This window comes from Salmo salar, chromosome ssa11 (assembly GCF_905237065.1).
Source record: "Salmo salar chromosome ssa11, Ssal_v3.1, whole genome shotgun sequence".
In the NCBI taxonomy this organism is placed as follows: Eukaryota; Metazoa; Chordata; class Actinopteri; order Salmoniformes; family Salmonidae; genus Salmo; species Salmo salar.
The window spans coordinates 68,222,954-68,244,175 of NC_059452.1; the positions used below are offsets into that span (position 1 = coordinate 68,222,954).

The following is a 21,222-nucleotide window of genomic DNA, read 5'->3' on the forward strand; positions in this document are numbered from 1 at the left end:
ACTCATTAACAGGGCCAGATGGGAACTGTGGAAAACCATGTAATCAATACCTGTACAGCTAGTTACTGCATTTAACTCAATAAAACTATAGCAATATTTTGGGGGGTTTAATTTTGATTAATTATACCAGTGTATGTATGAATTTATAAACTGGGTGGTTTGAGCCCTGAATGCTGATTGGCTGACAGCCATGGTATATCAGACCGTATGCCACAGGTATGACAAAACAGTTATTTTTACTGCTCTAATTACGTTGGTAACCAATTTATAATAGCAATATGGCATCTCTGAGGTTTGTGATATATGGCCAATATAACATGGCTAAGGGCTGTATCCAGGCACACCCCCTCGTGTGTTATTGCTTAATTATCTCATTGATAGAGTTGTGGGTTGAGGTCAGGATAATCCTTCTCCATCTGAGAAATCCATTTGGACCAATTTACTAATGACCATTCTGACTTCTCTTTCTGACATATGACTGACTGGATGGAAGTCAAGTCTGATCAGTGGCGAGGGCAGTAACATGTAAGTGTAGACGTTTCTGGTTGATCTGACATGTTGCATTTGTTATTGCATGAAATTGATGTGCATCCCAAATGGCACCCTACTGTTCTTCTTTTGACCTGATGGGCCCAAAGGTAGTGCACTATATTGGGAGTAGGATTCCTTTTGGGACAGACAAGTAAACGTCAGCAGGTTTGAACTTACCTATTTTACTGACGAGCTGGGTGAGTGTGAGGGAGTAGGCCTCAAGCTGAAGCTTAGCTGTCTGGATGTTCACCTTTACACTGGCCAGAGACTCTACAGGCTGGTGATCACAGAGGGAGAAATATACAGTGACATCACGTGCATAGATCAGGGCTTTCCAACCCTCTTCCTGGAGATCTACCATCCTGTATGTTTTCAGTCCAACCCTCCTTTAGCACATCTGATTCTACTAAGTAACTGTTCACCAAGACCTTAAAGCTAGAATCCTTAGTTTATACAACAATTTCTGGACTTGTTTGATATACTGTATACCCATTGAATCTTGAAGAATATAACTTTTAAATGCCTCATGAGCCGAGATCAACTGTCGTACTCATCAGAACCCAAGATATATATATATATAAAATCCCCCAATATTTGTGAACAACGTAAATGTAATCAAACACTGTATAGCTTCAAATCATGGTTAAAACAATCATGTTGATATCATGGATGGTCAGTCCTTGCATCCATAGCTCAGTCTATGAATTTGAGAGTGGTTACATTTTTCCAGGCCCATCCCTCAGCTTTTTACCAAAACAGAGGCGGGTAGGTCTGGCGACAGGACTAATCAGTTGGATGGGCATTTGATTTCTATAGAGGGGGGCAGGGTTTTTTCACGGGACCTCCACATTTTTTTTTATGGGTGTTATAGTAAAGACCATAGTTTCAAGTTTCAAGTTTACATTTACATTTAAGTCATTTAGCAGACGCTCTTATCCAGAGCGACTTACAAATTGGTGCATTCACCTTATGATATCCAGTGGAACAACCACTTTACAATAGTGCATCTAAATCTTTTAGGGGGGGGGGGGGGGGGGATTACTTTATCCTATCCTAGGTATTCCTTAAAGAGGTGGGGTTTCAGGTGTCTCCGGAAGGTGGTGATTGACTCCGCTGTCCTGGCGTCGTGAGGGAGCTTGTTCCACCATAGGGGTGCCAGAGCAGCGAACAGTAGTTTGGGGAAGTTTACAATTTATCGTACCATTTCTACTGATCTGCATGCCAGTCATGATTTTCAAATGCGTATTTTAATGGACCAGTTTCATTTCAATAATAACGTTTTAGTTTCTCAAAATCATTGTCACGTGGTTAATCATAAAAATCAGAATTAAAATGATAAAAATCGAAAAGATAAAATTCAACTTATGTGAGAGCACCAGCCTCTGCTGTATGGACACAAAGTGAAACATGACAACTGTAGTATCCTTAAGTAGTTTATCCATTCTTCTCGAAATAAAAATCTCTCTCCCTAATTTCTGAGTCACGTGTTTTGGTTATACCTCTACATTGAGTTGTGCTTGTGCCTGGGCAGTGTGGTTGATTAGTGGCTGTGTTTTGGTTATACCTCTGCGTTTAGCTGGGTTTGTGCGTGAACAGTGTGGTTCTCCTGCTCAGCCAGCTGCTGCAGGGTTATGTCTACAGATGAGCTGAGCTGGGCAGACAATGTCCTTGTGTGCTTGCCCTGGGTTAGGGTGGCCTTGGCCTCCTGGGCTCAGAGAAAAACACAGACAGAGGAATATGAAGAATAAAGGAAAGAGACAAATGAACATGGTTCCGAGGGGTGAGGTGTGTTATGTGAATGGAATTTCATTGCTCAACCCACAGGGTGAGTTGGAAACATAGCTCACGCATGCACACACGCACAACACACACACACATCTATGCCCCCCCTCCACACCCATACTTACTTTAGACAGGGCGTTTGCGGTGTGTTTTGCCTGTTGTGCGGTAGCGTTGGAGAGGGTAGCGCTCTCCAAGGCAGGCCTAAGGACTCGCTTGGTCTGGTTCACCTTTTTACTGACGTCTTCCAGAATCTTCTCCCTCAGCAGCCTCTCCCTCTTCAGAGCAGCCTTCGTCTGGGCCTGCCTTTGAGGCCACTCTCTCTGCATGTCTGAGGGATGGAGAGCGGCAAGGCAGGTTGGCCAGCGACATGGTTACAGAAGTGATAATAACTGACAATAGGTATTGTAAGACTATTCTATTTTATTTTATTTCACACAATCTATGTACTAGTACACAGTTAGTGAGAAAATATTACTTTTAGTTCCATTCCACTATATTCCATTTTACTCAGATTCCCCTGATGACATTTCCAACAACAAATCCAAAGTGGCACCTTGTTTTTTTTATTTTTATAAACAGTGAACATATTATTATAATGAATTGAAGGCTGTGAAACTGAAAGTGCATTTGAGACCACAATCGCAGATGCTCTTACTCCCCACACAAAATGACAAGTGGAGCGTAACAGGGTGAGACACATTCGTAATGGTTACATTTGGGTTATAGTTGTTTTTCTCAGTATTATTTTTTTCTCTCGATTTGATTGGAATAACTCTGTGGGCTGCTATTGCAGTGATAGGGATGCGAAAACTAAGCAAACTGTCGGAAATGTAAAACGACAGAAATGGAAACAAATACAAAATGTTGTAAATGTCACCTTCCAGTTCTCTCCGCAGGGTAATGGCCTCTGACTCCACTTCCTTCCCTGTCACCACCGATGACAGGGCAATGACCTTTGACCCCTGGGCTTGAACTGTCAGCTGCAGAGGCACCAGGGATGGAGAGAGAAGGGGGAGTGAACCTCACAGAACCTCAGGGACATGAGTGACATTAGACTGCACAACAACCTGACCAGAAGCATCTACCATCTACTGCAGTGTTTCCGAACTCCAGTTCTCGAGTACCCCAACAGTAGCCTACAATTTGTATTAAGCCCAGACAAACACACCTGATTCAACTTGTCAACTAATCATCAAGCCCTCTATGAGCTGAATCAGGTGTGTTTGTCTGGGGCTACAACAAACATGTGCACTGTTGGGGGTACTCACTGGTGTACCAGACACCCCCACAGCCCCCGCAAGGCGGGGGGGGGCAACGAGCTCTGGGGGCTCATGTGCCTGTCATCGATGTCACACAGTAACCCCTGTTATTTGGGCTTCAAGAATGTGACTGATCCAAGTGCCTCAGGCTTTGAAAAATACATTATTGAACTGATTCAAAGTAAGGGGATATCGGTGAACAAATGTCGTGTTCAACGCTATGACGGCGCCAGTGCAGTCAGACAGAGCCTAATGCTTTGTTCTTAGGTAGTTCTTTACTAGTTTTAGTTTAGAAAACGATCTCTCTGCAGAAGCGACAGTTACAGGGATGGTTAAAAACAGATTGATTACCATAGCAACATTAGGGAAACTGGGCAGAAGGAAGTGTTGATTAGCAGTTCTGCAACATCTTTAAATGAGCCTCAACAGGTTATGAAAAGAGATTAACTGTGCAGGAAGCTCTGGGGACAGGTCATCTGGATGCTGGACAGCCAGATACGGACAGACTATCTTTTTTAACAGTTCTTGAAGGCAAAAAAAAAAGTGGTTTGCGATTTCGTTCATACTGGTGAACCGGCGATTTGTGTGGTTGCAATATAAACAATCCCTTATCTCTGGTACAATTTATGTTGCCATGCAAGTCTAAGCTTTAATTGTATGCAGCCCAATGGACATACAATGCACAATGTCTAAGGAAAGACTATATATAGACTATGTATAGAAAACAGTCGGGCCCGCAAACTAGGCCTACAGGCCGTGGTGAAAATATTTGAGCACAAAAATACAAGGTGACGCAGTTGCATACTGGAGCTACTACAAACATGCACAGACACATAGAAACTTTTTTCTAAGAGACAAAAAGAGAAAAAGAGACAGACACAGAGAGAGACGCCACAAGGAATAATTCAGGAGAATTGTTAGGCTATTTGATGTGTAATTTTTTATAAAAAGTGTATAAATAGCAGCTAAATACGAGCTATAGATAGTAGGCTACACTGCATAATAAAACGATCCCTAGTAAGCTAGTGTTTTGAGGGTGGACTGACTGTATTATTTGGCATTAATAGGATGGGTTTAGGCACCCCTACTTTCCATCCAAGCTGGGAGATAGCGCAAGGATGGCTCATGTCGTGCAGGTTCATGTAGGCTATACAGGACAGTTGTATATTCTAGAAAAATCTATTGGTAGCTTGTTAGTATGCAGCTGCATCGAAAATGTATTATACAATCCGCATTGTTTGATTTTCCAACTTGTATTACTGAGCAAATAATTACATTATTGCCGCCAGCCAGCAGTCTAAATGTCAGCATTGCGGCACCTTGTATAGCTTTGTGAATTGTCAGGCTTAACATGAGAAAACACGAATGATGCAGCCCCCAATATCTGTAGTTTACAGACTGACACTGCATGTGGATTATGTGTCAATTATTTTGTCTATTGGTACAGTGTATTCTGTTTATTGTTGTTAGCACCATTTCACCAGGTCAAATTTTGGGTACATGTAAATAAATAAATAAAGGCAATTCTGACATCATGATCTACTGTAGTGTGAAGATAATCTACTGTAGTGTGAAGATAATCTACTGTAGTGTGACGATACCTTGTGCATGTCCTGTACGGCAGCAATGTTGTTGTGGGCGGTCTGTATTCGAGGCTCCATCTCCTCTTTGATCTTACTGGCCAGTTCTTCTTTAGACTGGACATGGAACGCCAGCTCAGATGTCCTGTTGCTCAGCTCAACACCCTGAGGGAAGGGACGCACAGCAGTGATCCATTCATCCATCATTCCATCCATTCCTTTGGTCAGTCAACTTGAGAGTACAATGAATTCTTGTTACCCCTGACCCTCGTAGCCACTGACCTCTGTTTGGTTGGCACCCGATCTGAGGCTGGGGTCTAATTGGTTGGTTCCTGATGTGGGGTTGGGGAAATTTTTGGACAGCTCCAATATGGAGGATGTGAGGTTAACAAAGGCAACCATGATCTCAGCAGACTCCTCCTCCAGAGACAACTGATTGGCTAGAGTCTCATTCACCTGGGCCGTCAAATTCTCCTTTATCTGCTGCATGTCTGCCATTCTGAAAGAGAGATAGAAAGAGAGAGAAATAGAAAGGGAGAGAGAGGGCAAAGGGGGAGAGAGAAAGAGAGAAAGAAAAATAGAGAGCGAGAGAGAGAGAAAGAAAGGGGAGGGTGAAGAGGGAGAGAAAGAGGTTAGATCGTTCAGTGTTTTGATTCTTGAGTGTCCCTCATAGTTATCAATGGACACATGTGTGCACACACTCCCTGATTTCTATCTACCCACCCACCCACCCACCAAATTGCTCTGAAAGAATAACAGAATTCCCCAGAACCAAGCAGACTAGTGCTGGTATGAAGGAAATCAATTTCAAGTTTCTTGCCTCCCACCCACTCCCATCGAGGCATGGCCACCAGAGGGATTTTCATTTTTTCGTTGAGCGTTTGAGATAATCCTCAGAGCAATCTCATGCTAAGCGATGCTGCTCCCTCCATGCTGCTACTCCATGAAAGCAGCCCCTGAAAGCAATAGGCTTAAAGAGGAAGGAATAGAGCTGTTCCCCTGTGACTAAATGTCTTACTTTCTCAACCAGTGTGCCTTAAAGAGCTGCTAAAAAGAGGCAGATTTATGACATTTTGTTGTGGGGCACCGCTACAGCTAACTAAACCACTTCTGGGCCCTGTTTGGGAAAAATATATAGAGTGACAGAGGAGCAACAAAATTGTGGAAATTAGGTACTGTGTTCAGATATTGCTTCAAGGTGCAATGAACATCTCTTAGGGCATGGCTGTTTTTATCCTTGCTCTGTGCAGGTTAACAGGCTTTTTCGCACCTTATGTTAGCCTTTAGAGAGAGACAGTGTTGGAGGGATGGTGCGGCAAGAAAGCGAGAGAGAAAGAGAGAGAGAGAGAGAGAGAGGGGAAGAGATAAAGAGTGTGTATTTGCGCGTGTACTGTGTAGGTGTGTCTGAGAATAAATTAATTACATTTCATTTTCGTGTCAAATCTCCAGTTGGCATCCCATCCCTTATGGGATTAGTTGATACATAAACAAAAACCACAATAATTTACTGTAATTCTTCTTCCGGTGTTCTCTGTAGTGCACATTACATTGAGCGTAAAAAATGTAATAATAATACAATCAATACATAATAGTAAATAGGGTTATCCAAACAATAGTTACATCCCTAGAGCAGTAAAAAATATACATACAGTACATACGGAAAGTATTCAGACCCCTTCACTATTTCCACATTTTGTTACATTACAGCCTTATTCTAAATGTAATTAAATCATTTTTTCCCTCTTCAATCTACACACAGTACCCCATAATGACAAAGCGAAAACAGATTTTTTTACATTTTGGCAAATTTATAAAAAATAAAAACAGAAATACCTTATTTACATAAGTATTCAAAATGTTTGCTTTGAGACTCGAAATTGAGCTCAGGTACATCCTGTCTCCATTGATCATCCTTGAGATGTATCTACAACTTGATTTGGAGTCCACCTGTCGTAAATTCAATTGATTGGACATGATTTGGAAAGGCACACACCTGTCTATATAAGGTCCCACGGCTGACAGTGCATGTCAGAGAAAAAAACCAAGCCATGAGGTCGAAGTAATTGTTTGGAACCACCAAGACTCTTCCTAGAGCTGACCGCCTAGCCAAACGGAGCAATCGAGGGAGAAGGGCCTTGATCAGGGAGGTGACCAAGAACCCGGTGGTCACTCTGACAGAGCTCCAGTTCCTCTGTGGAGATGGGAGAACCTTCCAGAAGGACAACCATCTCTGCATCACTCCACCAATTAGGCCTTTATGGTAGAGTGGCCAGACGGAAACCATTCCTCAGTAAAAGGCACATGACAGTCCGCTTGGAGTTTGCCAAAAAGCAGCTAAAGGACTCTCAGACTATGATAAAAAAGATTCTCTGGTTTGATGAAACCAAGATTGAACACTTTGGCCTGAATGCCAAGCATCACATCTGGAGAAAAACAGGCAACGCTCATCACCTGGCCAATACCATCCCTACGTTGAAGCATGGTGGTGGCAGCATCAAGATGTGGGATGTTTATCAGTGGCAGGGACTGGGAGACTAGTCAGGATCATGGGAAGGATGAACTGCCATATTCTAAAATTGATTAATTTGTTTTGACAAAGCAATAATGACAAAGCAAAAACAGCTTTGTTCGGGGCCTGGGGATCACAGATAGCCCAGTGGATTATGGTTGGTTTAGTTTTCCTGGTTGATATTATTATGATGCTCGCCTGTTCATCTTTAGCTTCTCGTCTGACTGCAGTTTTGATGTTTAATGCCCCCCCCATGCAAGACTGTGATGATCAGCTATTTTTTCATGAGATGCCGTTCTACCCTGAGGAGAACACACAGGAATCAGTGGCACTGTGCCTTGTTAAAGTATTTACCAGTAAGGATAATAGAATGAGTGGTACTGTGCCTTGTTAAAGTATTTACCAGTAAGGATAATGGAATGAGTGGTACTGTGCCTTGTTAAAGTATTTACCAGTAAGGATAATAGAATGAGTGCTACTGTGCCTTGTTAAAGTATTTACCAGTAAGGATAATGGAATGAGTGGTACTGTGCCTTGTTAAAGTATTTACCAGTAAGGGTAATGGAATAAGGTTTGAGGCACACTTGTTTCCTGGGTGTTCTCTTTCCGTTTGAGTTTCTAATTTTAGTATAGATACCTCCCTTTTGATAGACGTGTAAAATATTGTTAATTATCATGAATAAGTTAGAAAAGGAGTGGTAGTGTAGTAGAATTTTACTATGTCTCTTTCTGCTTTTTCAGTATCTCACACTTATCATACGTTTGACCTGTTGCATACTTAGAAATGTGCCTGTTGTAGACAGACAAGGTGTCTGAGGTTTGTTCTCACAAGGTCAGCGGGAGTGGAAATATTGGCTGAACGCCCAGACTGTGGTTGCCAGGTGTTCTCCTCTTCTGCAGCCGGTCACTGGGAGCAAACGCTATGCAGAGAAAGGATGCACTTGGCTATCTTTGTGTAACCTGTAGCGATGGTATAAATATACTGAATGGGAAATACCTCATCAGAGCTTCTGACTAAACTCCACATGAAGTGCTGTCTGTCTGTAATCTCTCCACTGGCGTGAATAAACTTAAATGAATTTAAGCTTGACTTTGGGGTCCTTAGTGGTAATTTCCATGACACCTGTTTGTAGTTTCCTTTTGTATACATCTGAACACATAACAATCCACTTGGACTGGCCGACCAAGAGGTCAAGAAAGGTAAAGCTGGCCTTGGACCAAGGTAAGGTTGTTGCCTCCCTAGGCACATGTACATTCAACATCTAGGCGCATACGCTGATTTCTCACATAGATGCACATCTTAAATCAGGTTACAGACCAGTTAACTAGACCCAAGAACCCTAGACATAACGAGTGCAGCAAAATCAGTAGGCTGGTTATTGGTTTCGTAACAATACACATAGAATGGTGAGAATCGCAATACATATATCGGCACCTAAGTATTGTGATAAAAGTGTGAAGTCCCTGGCAATTCCCAGCCTGTGTGTGTGATGCCTAGTTACTCACTGCTCCGTGAGGTTGCTGATGTATTCCTCAATAGAGTTGTCCTCCAGTAGGTCCATCAGGAGAGAGTAGGTCTGGTTGGAGGCCATGAAAGCCTTGGTCGCTATGGACTCTATATGACCAGCCATCTCTGTGTGACTGACAGATGGAGAAAGAAAGAGACAAGGAATCATATAAAATATATATACAATACCGTTCAAAAGTTTGGGGTCACTTAGAAATGTCCTTGTTTTTGAAAGAAAACACACATCAAGTTGATCAGAAATACAGTGTAGACATTGTTAATGTTGTAAATTACTATTGTAGCTGGAAATTCCATATTTTTATGAAATATCTAAAGGTGAAATCGGAGGTTTACATACACTTAAGTTGGAGTCATTAAAACTCGTTTTTCAACCACTCCACAAATTTCTTGTTAATAAACTATAGTTTTGGCAAGTCGATTAGGACATCTACTTTGTGCATGACACAAGTAATTTTTCCAACAACTGTTTACAGGCAGATTATTTCACTGATAATTCACAGTATCACAATTCAAGTGGGTCAGAAGTTTACATACACTAAGTTGACTGTGCCTTCAAACAGCAAGTCCAGTGTCTCGCTGACACCTTTTGGAAAAGGTGGAGACAGGAGTACCTGACAACGCTGCAGAGACGCAGAAAATGGACAGCAGAAAAGCCAAATGTAAAAGTGGGAGATGTTGTCTTATTGAAAGACAGTCAGGCGCACAGAAATGACTGGCCAGTCGGGCTTGTGGTCAAAACCTTTACCAGTACTGACAAAAAGGTTAGGAAAGTAAAACTAAACATTGTCAAGCAAGGAGCTGATAAGGTGTTTCTAAGACCAATCTCAGAGATTGTTGTTCTTCTTTCTGAAGCATCCTTGAGACAAAAGATAAGAATAAAAAGGACATTATTTGTTTCTTATGACATGTTTTATTTCATAGTGGCACAATTTCATTATACCAGGCGGGGAGTGTGCTGCCATCCTGTTAGAAGGTAACAGATAATTTTATTACAATGGTTAAGGTGGATTTTCATTGTGTTCCATGGTGTTATTCGCCCCCTAGTGGAGCTTTCTGGTACTTAGAAAGACTGTACGCAAACAGGAAGTAGAGAATTCGTTCTGCACGCATAGATGCAGCTAAAAACAACGCTACGATGCAGGTCTTTCAGTGTAGTTATTTCTTGTCAGCTTCAGCCTCGGAAAATATTTGTTTGTAAGTTCGAGTCAAGCATTTAGCTAGTGATAATAATCTTGATATTGATAGAGTTGCTTACATATCAATGTTGGTTGGTTGCATTTACTCACACAAATTGCTTGAAAAATTCCAGAAAATTATATCATAGATTTAGAAGCTTCGAATAGGCTAATTGACATGTTTGAGTCAATTGGAGGTGTACCTGTGGATGTATTTCAAGGCCTATCTTCAAACTTAGTGCCTCATTGCTTGACATGATGGGAAAATCAAAAGAAATCAGTCAAGACCACAGAAAACAAATTGTGGACCTCCACAACTCTGGTTCATCCTTGGGAGCAATTTCCAAACACCTGAAGGTACCACGTTCATCTGTACAAACAATAGTACGCAAGTATAAACACCATGGGACCATGCAGCCGTCATACCGCTCAGGAAGGAGACACGTTCTGTCTGCTAGAGATGAATGTACTTTGATGTGAAAAGTGCAAAATAATCCCAGAACAACAGCAAAGGACCTTGTGAAGATGCTGGAGGAAACAAGTACAAAAGTATCTATATCCACAGTAAAACAAGTCCTATATCGACATAACCTGAAAGGCTGCTCAGCAAAGAAGAAGCCACTGCTCCAAAACCGCCTTAAAAAAGCCAGACTACGGTTTGCAACTGCACATGGGGACAAAGATCGTACTTTTTGGAGAAATGTCCTCTGGTCTGATGAAACAAAAATAGAACTGTTTGACCATAATGACCATTGTTATGTTTGGAGGAAAAAGGGGGATGCTTGCAAGCCGAAGAACACCATCCCAACCGTGAAGCACGGGGGTGGCAGCATCATGTTATGGGGGTGCTTTGCTACAGGAGGGACTGGTGCACTTCACAAAATAGGTGGCATCATGAGGTAAGAAAATTATGTGGATATATTGAAGCAACATCGCAAGACATCAGTCAGGAAGTTAAAGCTTGGTCACAAATGGGTCTTCCAAATGGACAATGACCCCAAGCATACTTCCAAAGTTGTGGCAAAATGGCTTAAGGACAACAAAGTCAAGGTATTGGAGTGGCCATCACAACGCGCTGACCTCAATCCCATAGAAAATTTGTAGGCAGAACTGAAAAAGCATGTGCGAGCAAAGAGGCCTACAAACCTGACTCAGTTACACCAGCTCTGTCAGGAGGAATGGGCCAAAATTCACCCAACTTATTGTGGGAAGCTTGTGGAAGGCTACGCGAAACGTTTGGCCCAAGTTAAACAGTTTAAAGGCAATGCTACCAAATACTAATTGAGTGTATGTAAACTTCTGACCCACTGGGAATGTGATGAAAGAAATAAAAGCTGAAATAAATAATTCTGGCTAAGGTGTATGTAAACTTCCGACTTCAACTGTACATAGGCGTACAGAGGCCCATTATCAGCAACCATCACTCCTGTGTTCCAATGGCACATTGTGTTAGCTAATCCAAGTTGATCATTTTAAAAGGCTAATTGATCATTAGAAAATAATTTTGCAATTATGCTAAGACTGCTGAAAACTGTAGTGCTGATTACAGAAGCAACAAAACTGGTCATCTTTAGACTACTTGAGTATCTGGAGCATCAGCATTTGTGGGTTCGATTACACGCTCAACATGGCCAGAAACAATGAACTTTCTTCTGAAATTCGTCAGTCTATTCTTGTTCTGAGAAATTAAGGCGAGAAATTGCGAGAAATTGCCAAGAAACTGAAGATCTCATTTAATGCTGTGTACTACTCCCTTCATAGAACAGCGTAAATTGGATCTAACCAGAATATAAAGAGGAGTGGGAGGACCCGGTGCACAACTGAGCAAGAGGACAAGTACATTAGAGTGTCTAGTTTGAGAAACAGACGCCTCACAAGTCCTCAACTGGCAGCTTCATAAATAGTACCAGCAAAACACCAGTCTCAACATCAACAGTGAAGAGGCGACTCCGGGATGCTGGCCTTCTAGGCAGAGTTTTCTAATGATCAGTTAGCCTTTTAAAATTATAAACTTGGATTAGCTAACACAACGTACCATTGGAACACAGGAGATGATGATTGTTGATAATGGGCCTCTGAACGCCAAAGTAGATATTCTATTAAAAATCAGCCGTTTCCAGCTACAATAGTCATTTACAATATTAACAATGTCTACGCTGTATTTCTGATCAATTTGATGTTATTTTAAATGGACTAAAAAAAATTGCTTTTCTTTCAAAAACAAGGACATTTCTAAGTGACCCCAAACTTTTGAACGTTAGTGTATATATACAGTACCAGTCAAAAGTTTGGACAACCCCACTCATTCAAGGGTTTTTCTTTATTTTTACTATTTTCAACATTGTAGAATAATAGTGAAGACATCAAAACTATGAAATAACACATGGAATCATGTATCAACCCAAAAAGTGTTAAACAAATCAAAATATATTTTAGATTCTTCAGAGTAGCCACCCTTTTCCTTGATGACAGCTTTGCACACTCTTGGCATTCTCTCAACCAGCTTCACCTGGAATTATTTTCCAACAGTCTTGAAGGAGCTCCTACATATGCTGAGCACTTGTTGGATGCGTTTCCTTCCCTCTGCGGTCCAACTCATCCCAAACCATCTCAATTGGGTTGAGGTCAGGTGATTGTGGAGGCCAGGTCATCTGATGCAGCACTCCATCACTTTCCTTCTTGTTCAAATAGCCCTTAGACAGCCTGGATGTGTGTTTGGTCGTTGTCCTGTTGAAAAACAAATGATAGTCCCACTAACCGCAAACCAGATGTGATGGCGTATCGCTGCAGAATGCGGTGGTAGCCATGCTGGTTAAGTGTGCCTTGAATTCTAAAGAAATCACAGACAGTGTCACCAGCAATGCACCCCAACACCATCACACCACCTCCTTCATGCTTCACGGTAGGAACCACACATGCAGATATCATCCGTTCACCTAATCTGCATCTCACAAAGACATGACGGTTGGAACAAAAAATCTCACATTTGGACTCATCAGACCAAAGGACAGATTTCCACTGGTCTACTGTCCATTGCTCGCTTTTATTGTCCCAAGCAAGTCACTTCTTCTTATTGGCGTCCTTTAGTATTGGTTTCTTTGCAGCAATTTGACCATGAAGGCCTGATTCATGCAGTCTCCTCTGAACAGTTGATGTTGAGATGTGTCTTTTACTTGAAATCTGTGAAGCATTTATTTGGTCTGCAATTTGAGGCTGGTAACTCTAATGTACTTATCCTCTGCAGCAGAGGACACTCTGGGTCTTTCTTTCCTGTGGCGGTCCTCATGAGAGCTAGTTTCATCATAGTGCTTGATGGCTTTTGTGACTGCACTTAAAGAGGCGTTCAAAGTTCTTGAAATGTTCCTTCATGTCCTAAAGTAACGATGGACTGTCGTTTTTCTTTGCTTATTTGAGCTGCTCTTGCCATAATATGGACTTGGTATTTTACCAAATAGGGCTATCTTCTGTATACCACCCCTACCTTGTCACAACACAACTGATTGGCTCAAAGGCATTAAGAAGGAAAGAAAGTCCACAAATTAACTTTTAACAAAGCACACCTGTTAATTGAAATGCATTCCAGGTGACTACATCATGAAGCTGGTAGAGAGAATGCCAGGAGTGCGTAAAGCTCTCATCAAGGCATATGGTGGCTACTTTGAAGAATCTCAAATATGTTAGACATATTTGTAATTGTTTAACACTTTTTTTGATTACTACATGATTCCATGTGTTATTTCATAGTTTTGATGTCTCAAGTAATATTCTACAATGTAGAAAATAGTAAAACAAAATGAAGAAAAACCCTTGAATGAGTAGGTGTCCAAACCTTTGACTGGTACTGTATATATATGGGCCTGACTACCAAACCTGAGTTCAAATAGTATTTTTTTATATCAAATACTTTAGCTTGGCTAATCTTGTGCTGCAATGGAACCAATGGAATAGACCCAAATATGCAAACACTGACAGCGCCCATGTGGCACTCCAGGCAATTTTGATGAAACAGCTCAATGTATTTGACAGAAAACCAACAGGTCTGCTGTGCACAAGTCAAATGGATTCCAGGTATTTAGTCGATCTCTCTACTTCCTCTCACTAGACCTAATGTGCATTCATTCAGCATATTCAGAGGCTTTGTACTGTTGTCATTGACAGAGGGTGTCGGTGGCAGGCCAGCCATTGTGTGACTGACAGATGGAAGAGGCAGTGCCTCTATTTGAAGAAGATGACCTTTGTGTGTCATAATTGGCCACTTAGTGACTTACCTTTTCATAAGTATCTCTGATTCGTTCACCGCAGAGTTCCAGCGGTTGGGCACAGGTGTCACCTTGAAAGGAATGACCTTTGGAAAAGCAGAGCAAAGTGGGAAGAACTGAAACTGTGCAGTCTCATAGACAAAAGAAAACTGAGGACAATGTTTATTTTATTTATTTATTTATTTCACCTTTATTTAACCAGGTAGGCAAGTTGAGAACAAGTTCTCATTTACAATTGCGACCTGGCCAAGATAAAGCAAAGCAGTTCGACAACATACAAAAACACAGAGTTACACATGGAGTAAAACAACATACAATCAATGATGCAGTAGAATAAAAAAAAATAATAAAAAAATAAGACTATATACAATGTGAGCAAATGATGTGAGATAAGGGAGGTAAAGGCAAAAAAAATGCCATGGTGGCAAAGTAAATAAAGTATAGCAAGAAAAAACACTGGAATGGTAGATTTGTAGTTTGAAGAAAGTTCAAAGATAAAATATAAATAATATGGTGCAAAGGAGCAAAATAAATAAAATAAATAAATACAGTAGGGGAAGAGGTAGTAGTTTGGGCTAAATTATAGATGGGCTATGTACAGGTGCAGTGATCTGTGAGCTGCTCTGACAGCTGGTGCTTAAAGCTAGTGAGGGAGATAAGTGTTTCCAGTTTCAGAGATTTTTGTAGTTCGTTCCAGTCATTGGCAGCAGAGAACTGGAAGGAGAGACGACCAAAGGAGGAGTTGGCTTTAGGGGTGACCAGAGAGATATACCTGCTGGAGCGCGTGCTACAGGTGGGTGCTGCTATGGTGACCAGTGAGCGGAGATAAGGGGGGACTTTACCTAGCAGAGTCTTGTAGATGACCTGGAGCCAATGTGTTTGGCGACGATTATGAAGCGAAGGCCAGCCAACGAGAGCGTACAGGTCGCAGTGGTGGGTAGTATATGGGGCTTTGGTGACAAAACGGATGGCACTGTGATAGACTGCATCCAGCTTGTTGAGTAGGGTATTGGAAGCTATTTTGTAAATGACATCGCCGAAGTCGAGGATTGGTAGGATGGTCAGTTTTACGAGGGTATGTTTGGCAGCATGAGTGAAGGATGCTTTGTTGCGAAATAGGAAGCCAATTCGAGATTTCACTTTGGATTGGAGATGATTGATGTGAGTCTGGAAGGAGAGTTTACAGTCTAACCAGACACCTAGGTATTTGTAGTTGTCCACAAATTCTAAGTTAGAACCGTCCAGAGAAGTGATGCTGGACAGGCGGGCAGGTGCAGGCAGCGATCGGTTGAAGAGCATGCATTTAGTTTTATTTGTGTTTAGGAGCAGTTGGAGACCACGGAAGGAGAGTTGAATGGCATTGAAGCTCGTCTGGAGGGTTGTTAACACAGTGTCCAAAGAAGGGCCAGAAGTGTACAGAATGGTGTCGTCTGCGTAGAGGTGGATCAGAGATTCACCAGCAGCAAGAGCGACATCATTTATGTATACAGAGAAAAGAGTTGGCCCAAGAATTGAACCCTGTGGTACCCCCATAGAGACTGCCAGAGGTCCAGACAGTAGGCCCTCCGATTTGACACACTGAACTCTGTCAGAGAAGTAGTTGGTGAACCAGGCGACGCAATCGTTTGAGAAACCAAGGCTACTGAGTCTGCCGATGAGGATGTGGTGATTAACAGAGTCAAAAGCTTTGGCCAGGTCAATGAATACGGCAGCACAGTAATGTTTCTTATCGATGGCGGTTACGATGTCGTTTAGGACCTTGAGCGTGGCTGAGGTGCACCCATGACCAGCTCTGAAACCAGATTGCATAGCGGAGAGGGTGCGGTGGGATTCGAAATGGTCGGTAATCTGTTTGTTGACTTGGCTTTCGAAGACCTTAGAAAGGCAGGGTAGGATGGATATAGGTCTGTAGCAATTTGGGTCAAGAGTGTCACCTCCTTTGAAGAGGGGGATGACAGCAGCTGCTTTCCAATCTATGGGAATCTCAGACGACACGAAAGAGAGGTTGAACAGGCTAGTAATAGGGGTTGCAATAATTTCGGCAGATAATTTTAGAAAGAAAGGGTCCAGATTGTCAAGCCCAGCTGATTTGTAGGGGTCCAGATTTTGCAGCTCTTTCAGAACATCAGCTGAATGGATTTGGGAGAAGGAGAAATGGGGGAGGCTTGGGCGAGTTGCTGTGGGGGGTGCAGTGCTGTTGAATGCAGTAGGGGTAGTTAGGTGGAAAGCATGGCCAGCCGTAGAAAAATGCTTATTGAAATTCTCAATTATAGTGGGCTTATCGGTGGTGACAGAGTTTCCTATCCTCAGTGCAGTGGGCAGTTGGGAGGAGGTGTTCTTATTCTCCATGGACTTTACAATGTCCCAGAACTTTTTAGAGTTGGAGTTGCACGAAGCGAATTTCTGTTTGAAAAAGCTAGCCTTGGCGTTTCTAACTGCCTGTGTGTATTGGTTTCTAACTTCCCTAAAAAGTTGCATATCGCGGGGGCAGTTCGATGCTAATGCAGAACGCCACAGGATATTTTTGTGTTGGTTAAGGGCAGTCAGGTCTGGGGAGAACCAAGGGCTATATCTGTTCCTGGTTCTAAATTTCTTGAAAGGGGCATGCTTATTTAAGATGGTGAGGAAGGCATTTTTAAAAAATAACCAGGCATCCTCTACTGACGGGATGAGGTCAATATCCTTCCAGGATACCAGGGCCAGGTCGATTAGAAAGGCTTGCTCGTTGAAATGTTTCAGGGAGCGTTTGACAGTGATGAGTGGAGGTCGTTTGACCGCTGACCCATTACGGGTGCATTATACAGTATGATCTGTATAGGCTGACATCAGTTGTTATTTTAAACCTGAATTGTGACCATGCACAGTTATCTGCTGACCTTAGATGACCAATGTTCAACTCAAAGTAGACTGACTCAGAACTCACTGTTCAATAGCCATTTCAAGAAGACATACTGAAGGCTGCAATTACACCCATTCACTCACTAATGTATACAGGGGCAATGTTTCTATTTACCCAGCGGCAACGTTTTTCTGTTGTGGCACCAGCAGATAAATGTTGACTATTTTACCTTGTGACATTTATTTTTTGAAAATTCTAATAAAATAGAGATAATTGAATCACAATATATGACACATACACTACTCTTCCTATTTTGGAGTCGTTCTGCTTATTAATGTGGAATGGCATTGCTCTGGCTCCAGGCTTGCCCAAACGACTGGGGAGGTAAGTTAAGTGCATGCAGGAATGAACGCACACACATGCACGCCCGCACACACAGAAACGCCCAAAGCACTGCCAAAACAAGCTCTCTCATTTCCCCAGAACCACATAATATGGCAGCCATATTCATAATAGATTCCAAGCTGACGCTATTGAGCGTGAAGATACGGGGAAAAGCTTGAGCTGTAGCAGAACAAATCATTCATTTCAGCCGAGCGTTAGTCAGAGAAACGGTGTGCTCACTCACTCGATTTTAGAGATATGGAGCTTCAGATTGAGAAGTACTGTGCTTTAGGGATCCCTATTGATCAATACATTTTAACCTCTACTGAATAGCCACTAGTAACTCATCAGTTTTTTTTCAAATGAAAAAACGGCAAAATACTTTAAATGGGTACATAACTGCAGACCTCCCTAAGAGTATATAGTGTGATTACTATATGTTCATGTATGCTACTGCAATGTCAACCTATAGTGAATAAAAATATAAACGCAACATGCAACAATTTATACGATTTTACAGAGTTACAGTTCATATCAGTAAATCAGTCAATTGAAATACATTCATTAGGCCCTAATCTATGGATTTCACAAGACTGGGAATACAGATATTGTATGTGTAGGGGCGTGGATCAGAAAACCAGGCAGTATCTGGTGTGACCACCATTTGCCTCATGCAGCGAGTCACATCTCCTTCTCATAGAGATTATCAGGCTGTTGAGTGTAGCCTTTGGAATGTTGTCCTACTCCTCTTCAACGGCTGTGTGAAGTTTCTGGATGTTGGCGGAAACTGGAACACGCTGTCGTACATGTCAATCTAGAGCATCCCAAACATGCTCAGTTGCAGTCAGGTCAAGACCCTGGTGAGGACGACGAGCACGCAGATGTGCTTCCCTAAGACTGTTTCTGACAGTTTGTGCAGAAATTCTTCTGTTGTGCAAACCCACAGTTTCATCAGCTGTATGGGTGGCTAGTCTCAGATGATTCCGCAGGTGAAGAAGCTGGATGTGGAGGTCCTGAGCTGGTGTGGATACACGTGGTCTGCGGTTGTGAGGATGGTTGGACTGCCAAATTCTCTAAAATGACTGCGGCTGCTTATGGTAGAGAAAGTAACACTCAATTCTCTGGCGTGAGCACTGGAGGACATTCCTACAGTCAGCATGCCGATTGCACACTCCCTCAAAACTTGAGACATTTTTGGCATTGTGTTGTGTGACAAAACTACACATTTTAGAGTGGCCTTTTGTTGTCCCCAGCACAAGGTGCACCTGTGGAATGATCATGCTGTTTAATCAGCTTCTAGATATGCCACACCTGTCAGGATTATCTTGGCAAAGGAGAAATGCTCTCAAGCAGTGATATTTAAAAATGTAGCACACAATTTGAGAGAGTATTGAACACTTCCGGGATCTTTTATTTCAGCTCCTGAAACATGGGACCAACACATTTATAGTTTTGTTCAGCATACATTTATGAATAGTTGAAATGACAGACTCAACAGCAGTCATTGATGAGTCAGAGACAGTGTCTGTGTCCCAAATGGCTCCCTGTTCCCTATATAGTGCACTTTTTTTGACCAGGGCCCATGTCATTGGTTGAAAGTAGTGCACTATGCAGGGAATAGGGTGCCATTTGGGACAGAGACAGTGTGAGAGTAAATGTCACACTGACCATGTTGTCCAGGTCCAGAGTGGCCTGCATCAGCTGGGTCCGTGCACTTCTAACCACTGACACAGAGTCAGCAAGGGTCCTGCACAATGTTCTCCACCCTTCCTCCTGCTCTTCCTCCATGCTGGCGCTACAGTTCATAGCTGTGGTAACAGTGTGCAGCTGGGCTGAGAGAGTGTGTGTAGACATCTCCAGGAGAGCAAACTCTTTGACAAAGGCTTCTTTTGCCTCTGCGGGGAATCAAAGAAACAGATGTGAGCAAACTTCAAAATACACAGCATGGATCATTAAACGGATCCTTTGGATTCCATTTCAATATTATTGTTATTTGGGACACAAGGCCTGCCAACCCCTTTGTAGTATGATTTGTAGTGGAACCGTTGCATTTTATCATGGCCTGCATATGGTCAATTGTAAATTCTCAGACTGAACTCACCGCACAGTGAGTCCAGTTGCCTTTGGTTATTGTTCTAGTTTTATTGTTCAGTTGTCTCATAATGTTAACTGCTGTGTGCCTAGCTAATGTGGCATTCTGGGTCTATTTGTGAGAGGAGGGTCATTACCGCATTGTCCTCTCTGTGAGATGATAAACTGTGTCTGTGTGCGTGTGTTTGTCTGTGTGTATACTGTTCTGTCTCGGTGCGTCCACACAGAGTTCCCCTCCTAGCCTAGCGTTATTGGACCACACAGAGCAGAATGTCCCGCCAACGAAGACTAGTGGTGTACCAAAGTAGGGTGGGCAGCGGTTGGACAGCCATAATCCTGATTATAGCTCTAATCATAATGAGCTACAGGGATTAAAGATGTGCTTGCTGCATGTCTGTTATACAAATAGGGATTAAGTTGCTCATACACAGCCCTGCCTGCCTTGTTCTGTATTGTTGGGATTCAGCCTCCATTCTGTCCATATCAATGAACCTGTAAGCCTTTTATGGTACATCTCTCCATAATTGTGGAGAGATGATTGTTAGGCTGGTTGACTGCTGATTCATGCTGATTCTGTCTCGTTCTATCCCATTATGTTGGGTTACATCTTTAACAATGTCTAGCTGAACAGTCCACAGTGAACAGTCAGCTAGGCATGGACAGTCATTCTGGGTGCAGTTTGGTGTCATCTGCTCTAGGTCTACTTGATCTACAGAATGGGATGGCGTGATGGTATTGTAATCTACAGTGTGAGATGGGCTATATGTCAGGTATAATGGCCAAATGAGAGTACAGTGGTAAACTGCATTGGCAGTGGGATTTCCGATTTCCTGACTGGTTGGATGAAAATAACAAACTGTCTGATCGATCGCGTGGAATGAGCGAGTGGGTGGGTGCTGATTGTTTACCTTGGATAGCCAGGAAGTCCTCCAGCGCATTGGGCAGGCTGTCCTCCCCCTGATGGCCACGCTCGTGATGCTGGCGCACGTGATACTCGCGCACATGATGCTGGCGTCCGTAGCCACTCCGGCAGTCGAAGCGTGCCAGGAGCTTCTCCAAATCCTGCAGCCGTGCCTTCAGCTTCCCTGCCTGTATGGGAAAACACCAGAACACCATACAATGGAGGTTTGGTGGGGGAGATTGTCAATGATGAGAATACAAGTACAAATCTGCACTCTGGTATGCTGCTCCCAGAGTGTGTAATGAAAAAAGAACAACTTTTTGACCCCAAACTGGTTCCTAACGAAGATATGGTTTCCTCTCAGATCCAGGACCTGGAAAAGTT

At 42.6% G+C, this 21,222-nt stretch overlaps 1 protein-coding gene across 1 annotated transcript in view; it reads right to left on the reverse strand.

Moving 5' to 3' along the window:
* The window catches only part of LOC106562972 (laminin subunit gamma-3), a 259,791-nt gene that overhangs the window by 2,329 nt on the left and 236,240 nt on the right, over positions 1–21,222 (reverse strand). Inside the window, exons 18-27 of the mRNA XM_014128127.2 lie at positions 20,846–21,026; positions 19,515–19,741; positions 14,633–14,709; positions 9,168–9,302; positions 5,435–5,651; positions 5,174–5,317; positions 3,191–3,293; positions 2,439–2,641; positions 2,096–2,236; positions 709–808 (exon numbers count right to left, since the gene is read on the reverse strand). Coding sequence (XP_013983602.2) covers positions 709–808; positions 2,096–2,236; positions 2,439–2,641; positions 3,191–3,293; positions 5,174–5,317; positions 5,435–5,651; positions 9,168–9,302; positions 14,633–14,709; positions 19,515–19,741; positions 20,846–21,026 — 1,528 coding nt within the window. The remainder of the gene's footprint in view (positions 1–708; positions 809–2,095; positions 2,237–2,438; positions 2,642–3,190; positions 3,294–5,173; positions 5,318–5,434; positions 5,652–9,167; positions 9,303–14,632; positions 14,710–19,514; positions 19,742–20,845; positions 21,027–21,222) is intronic.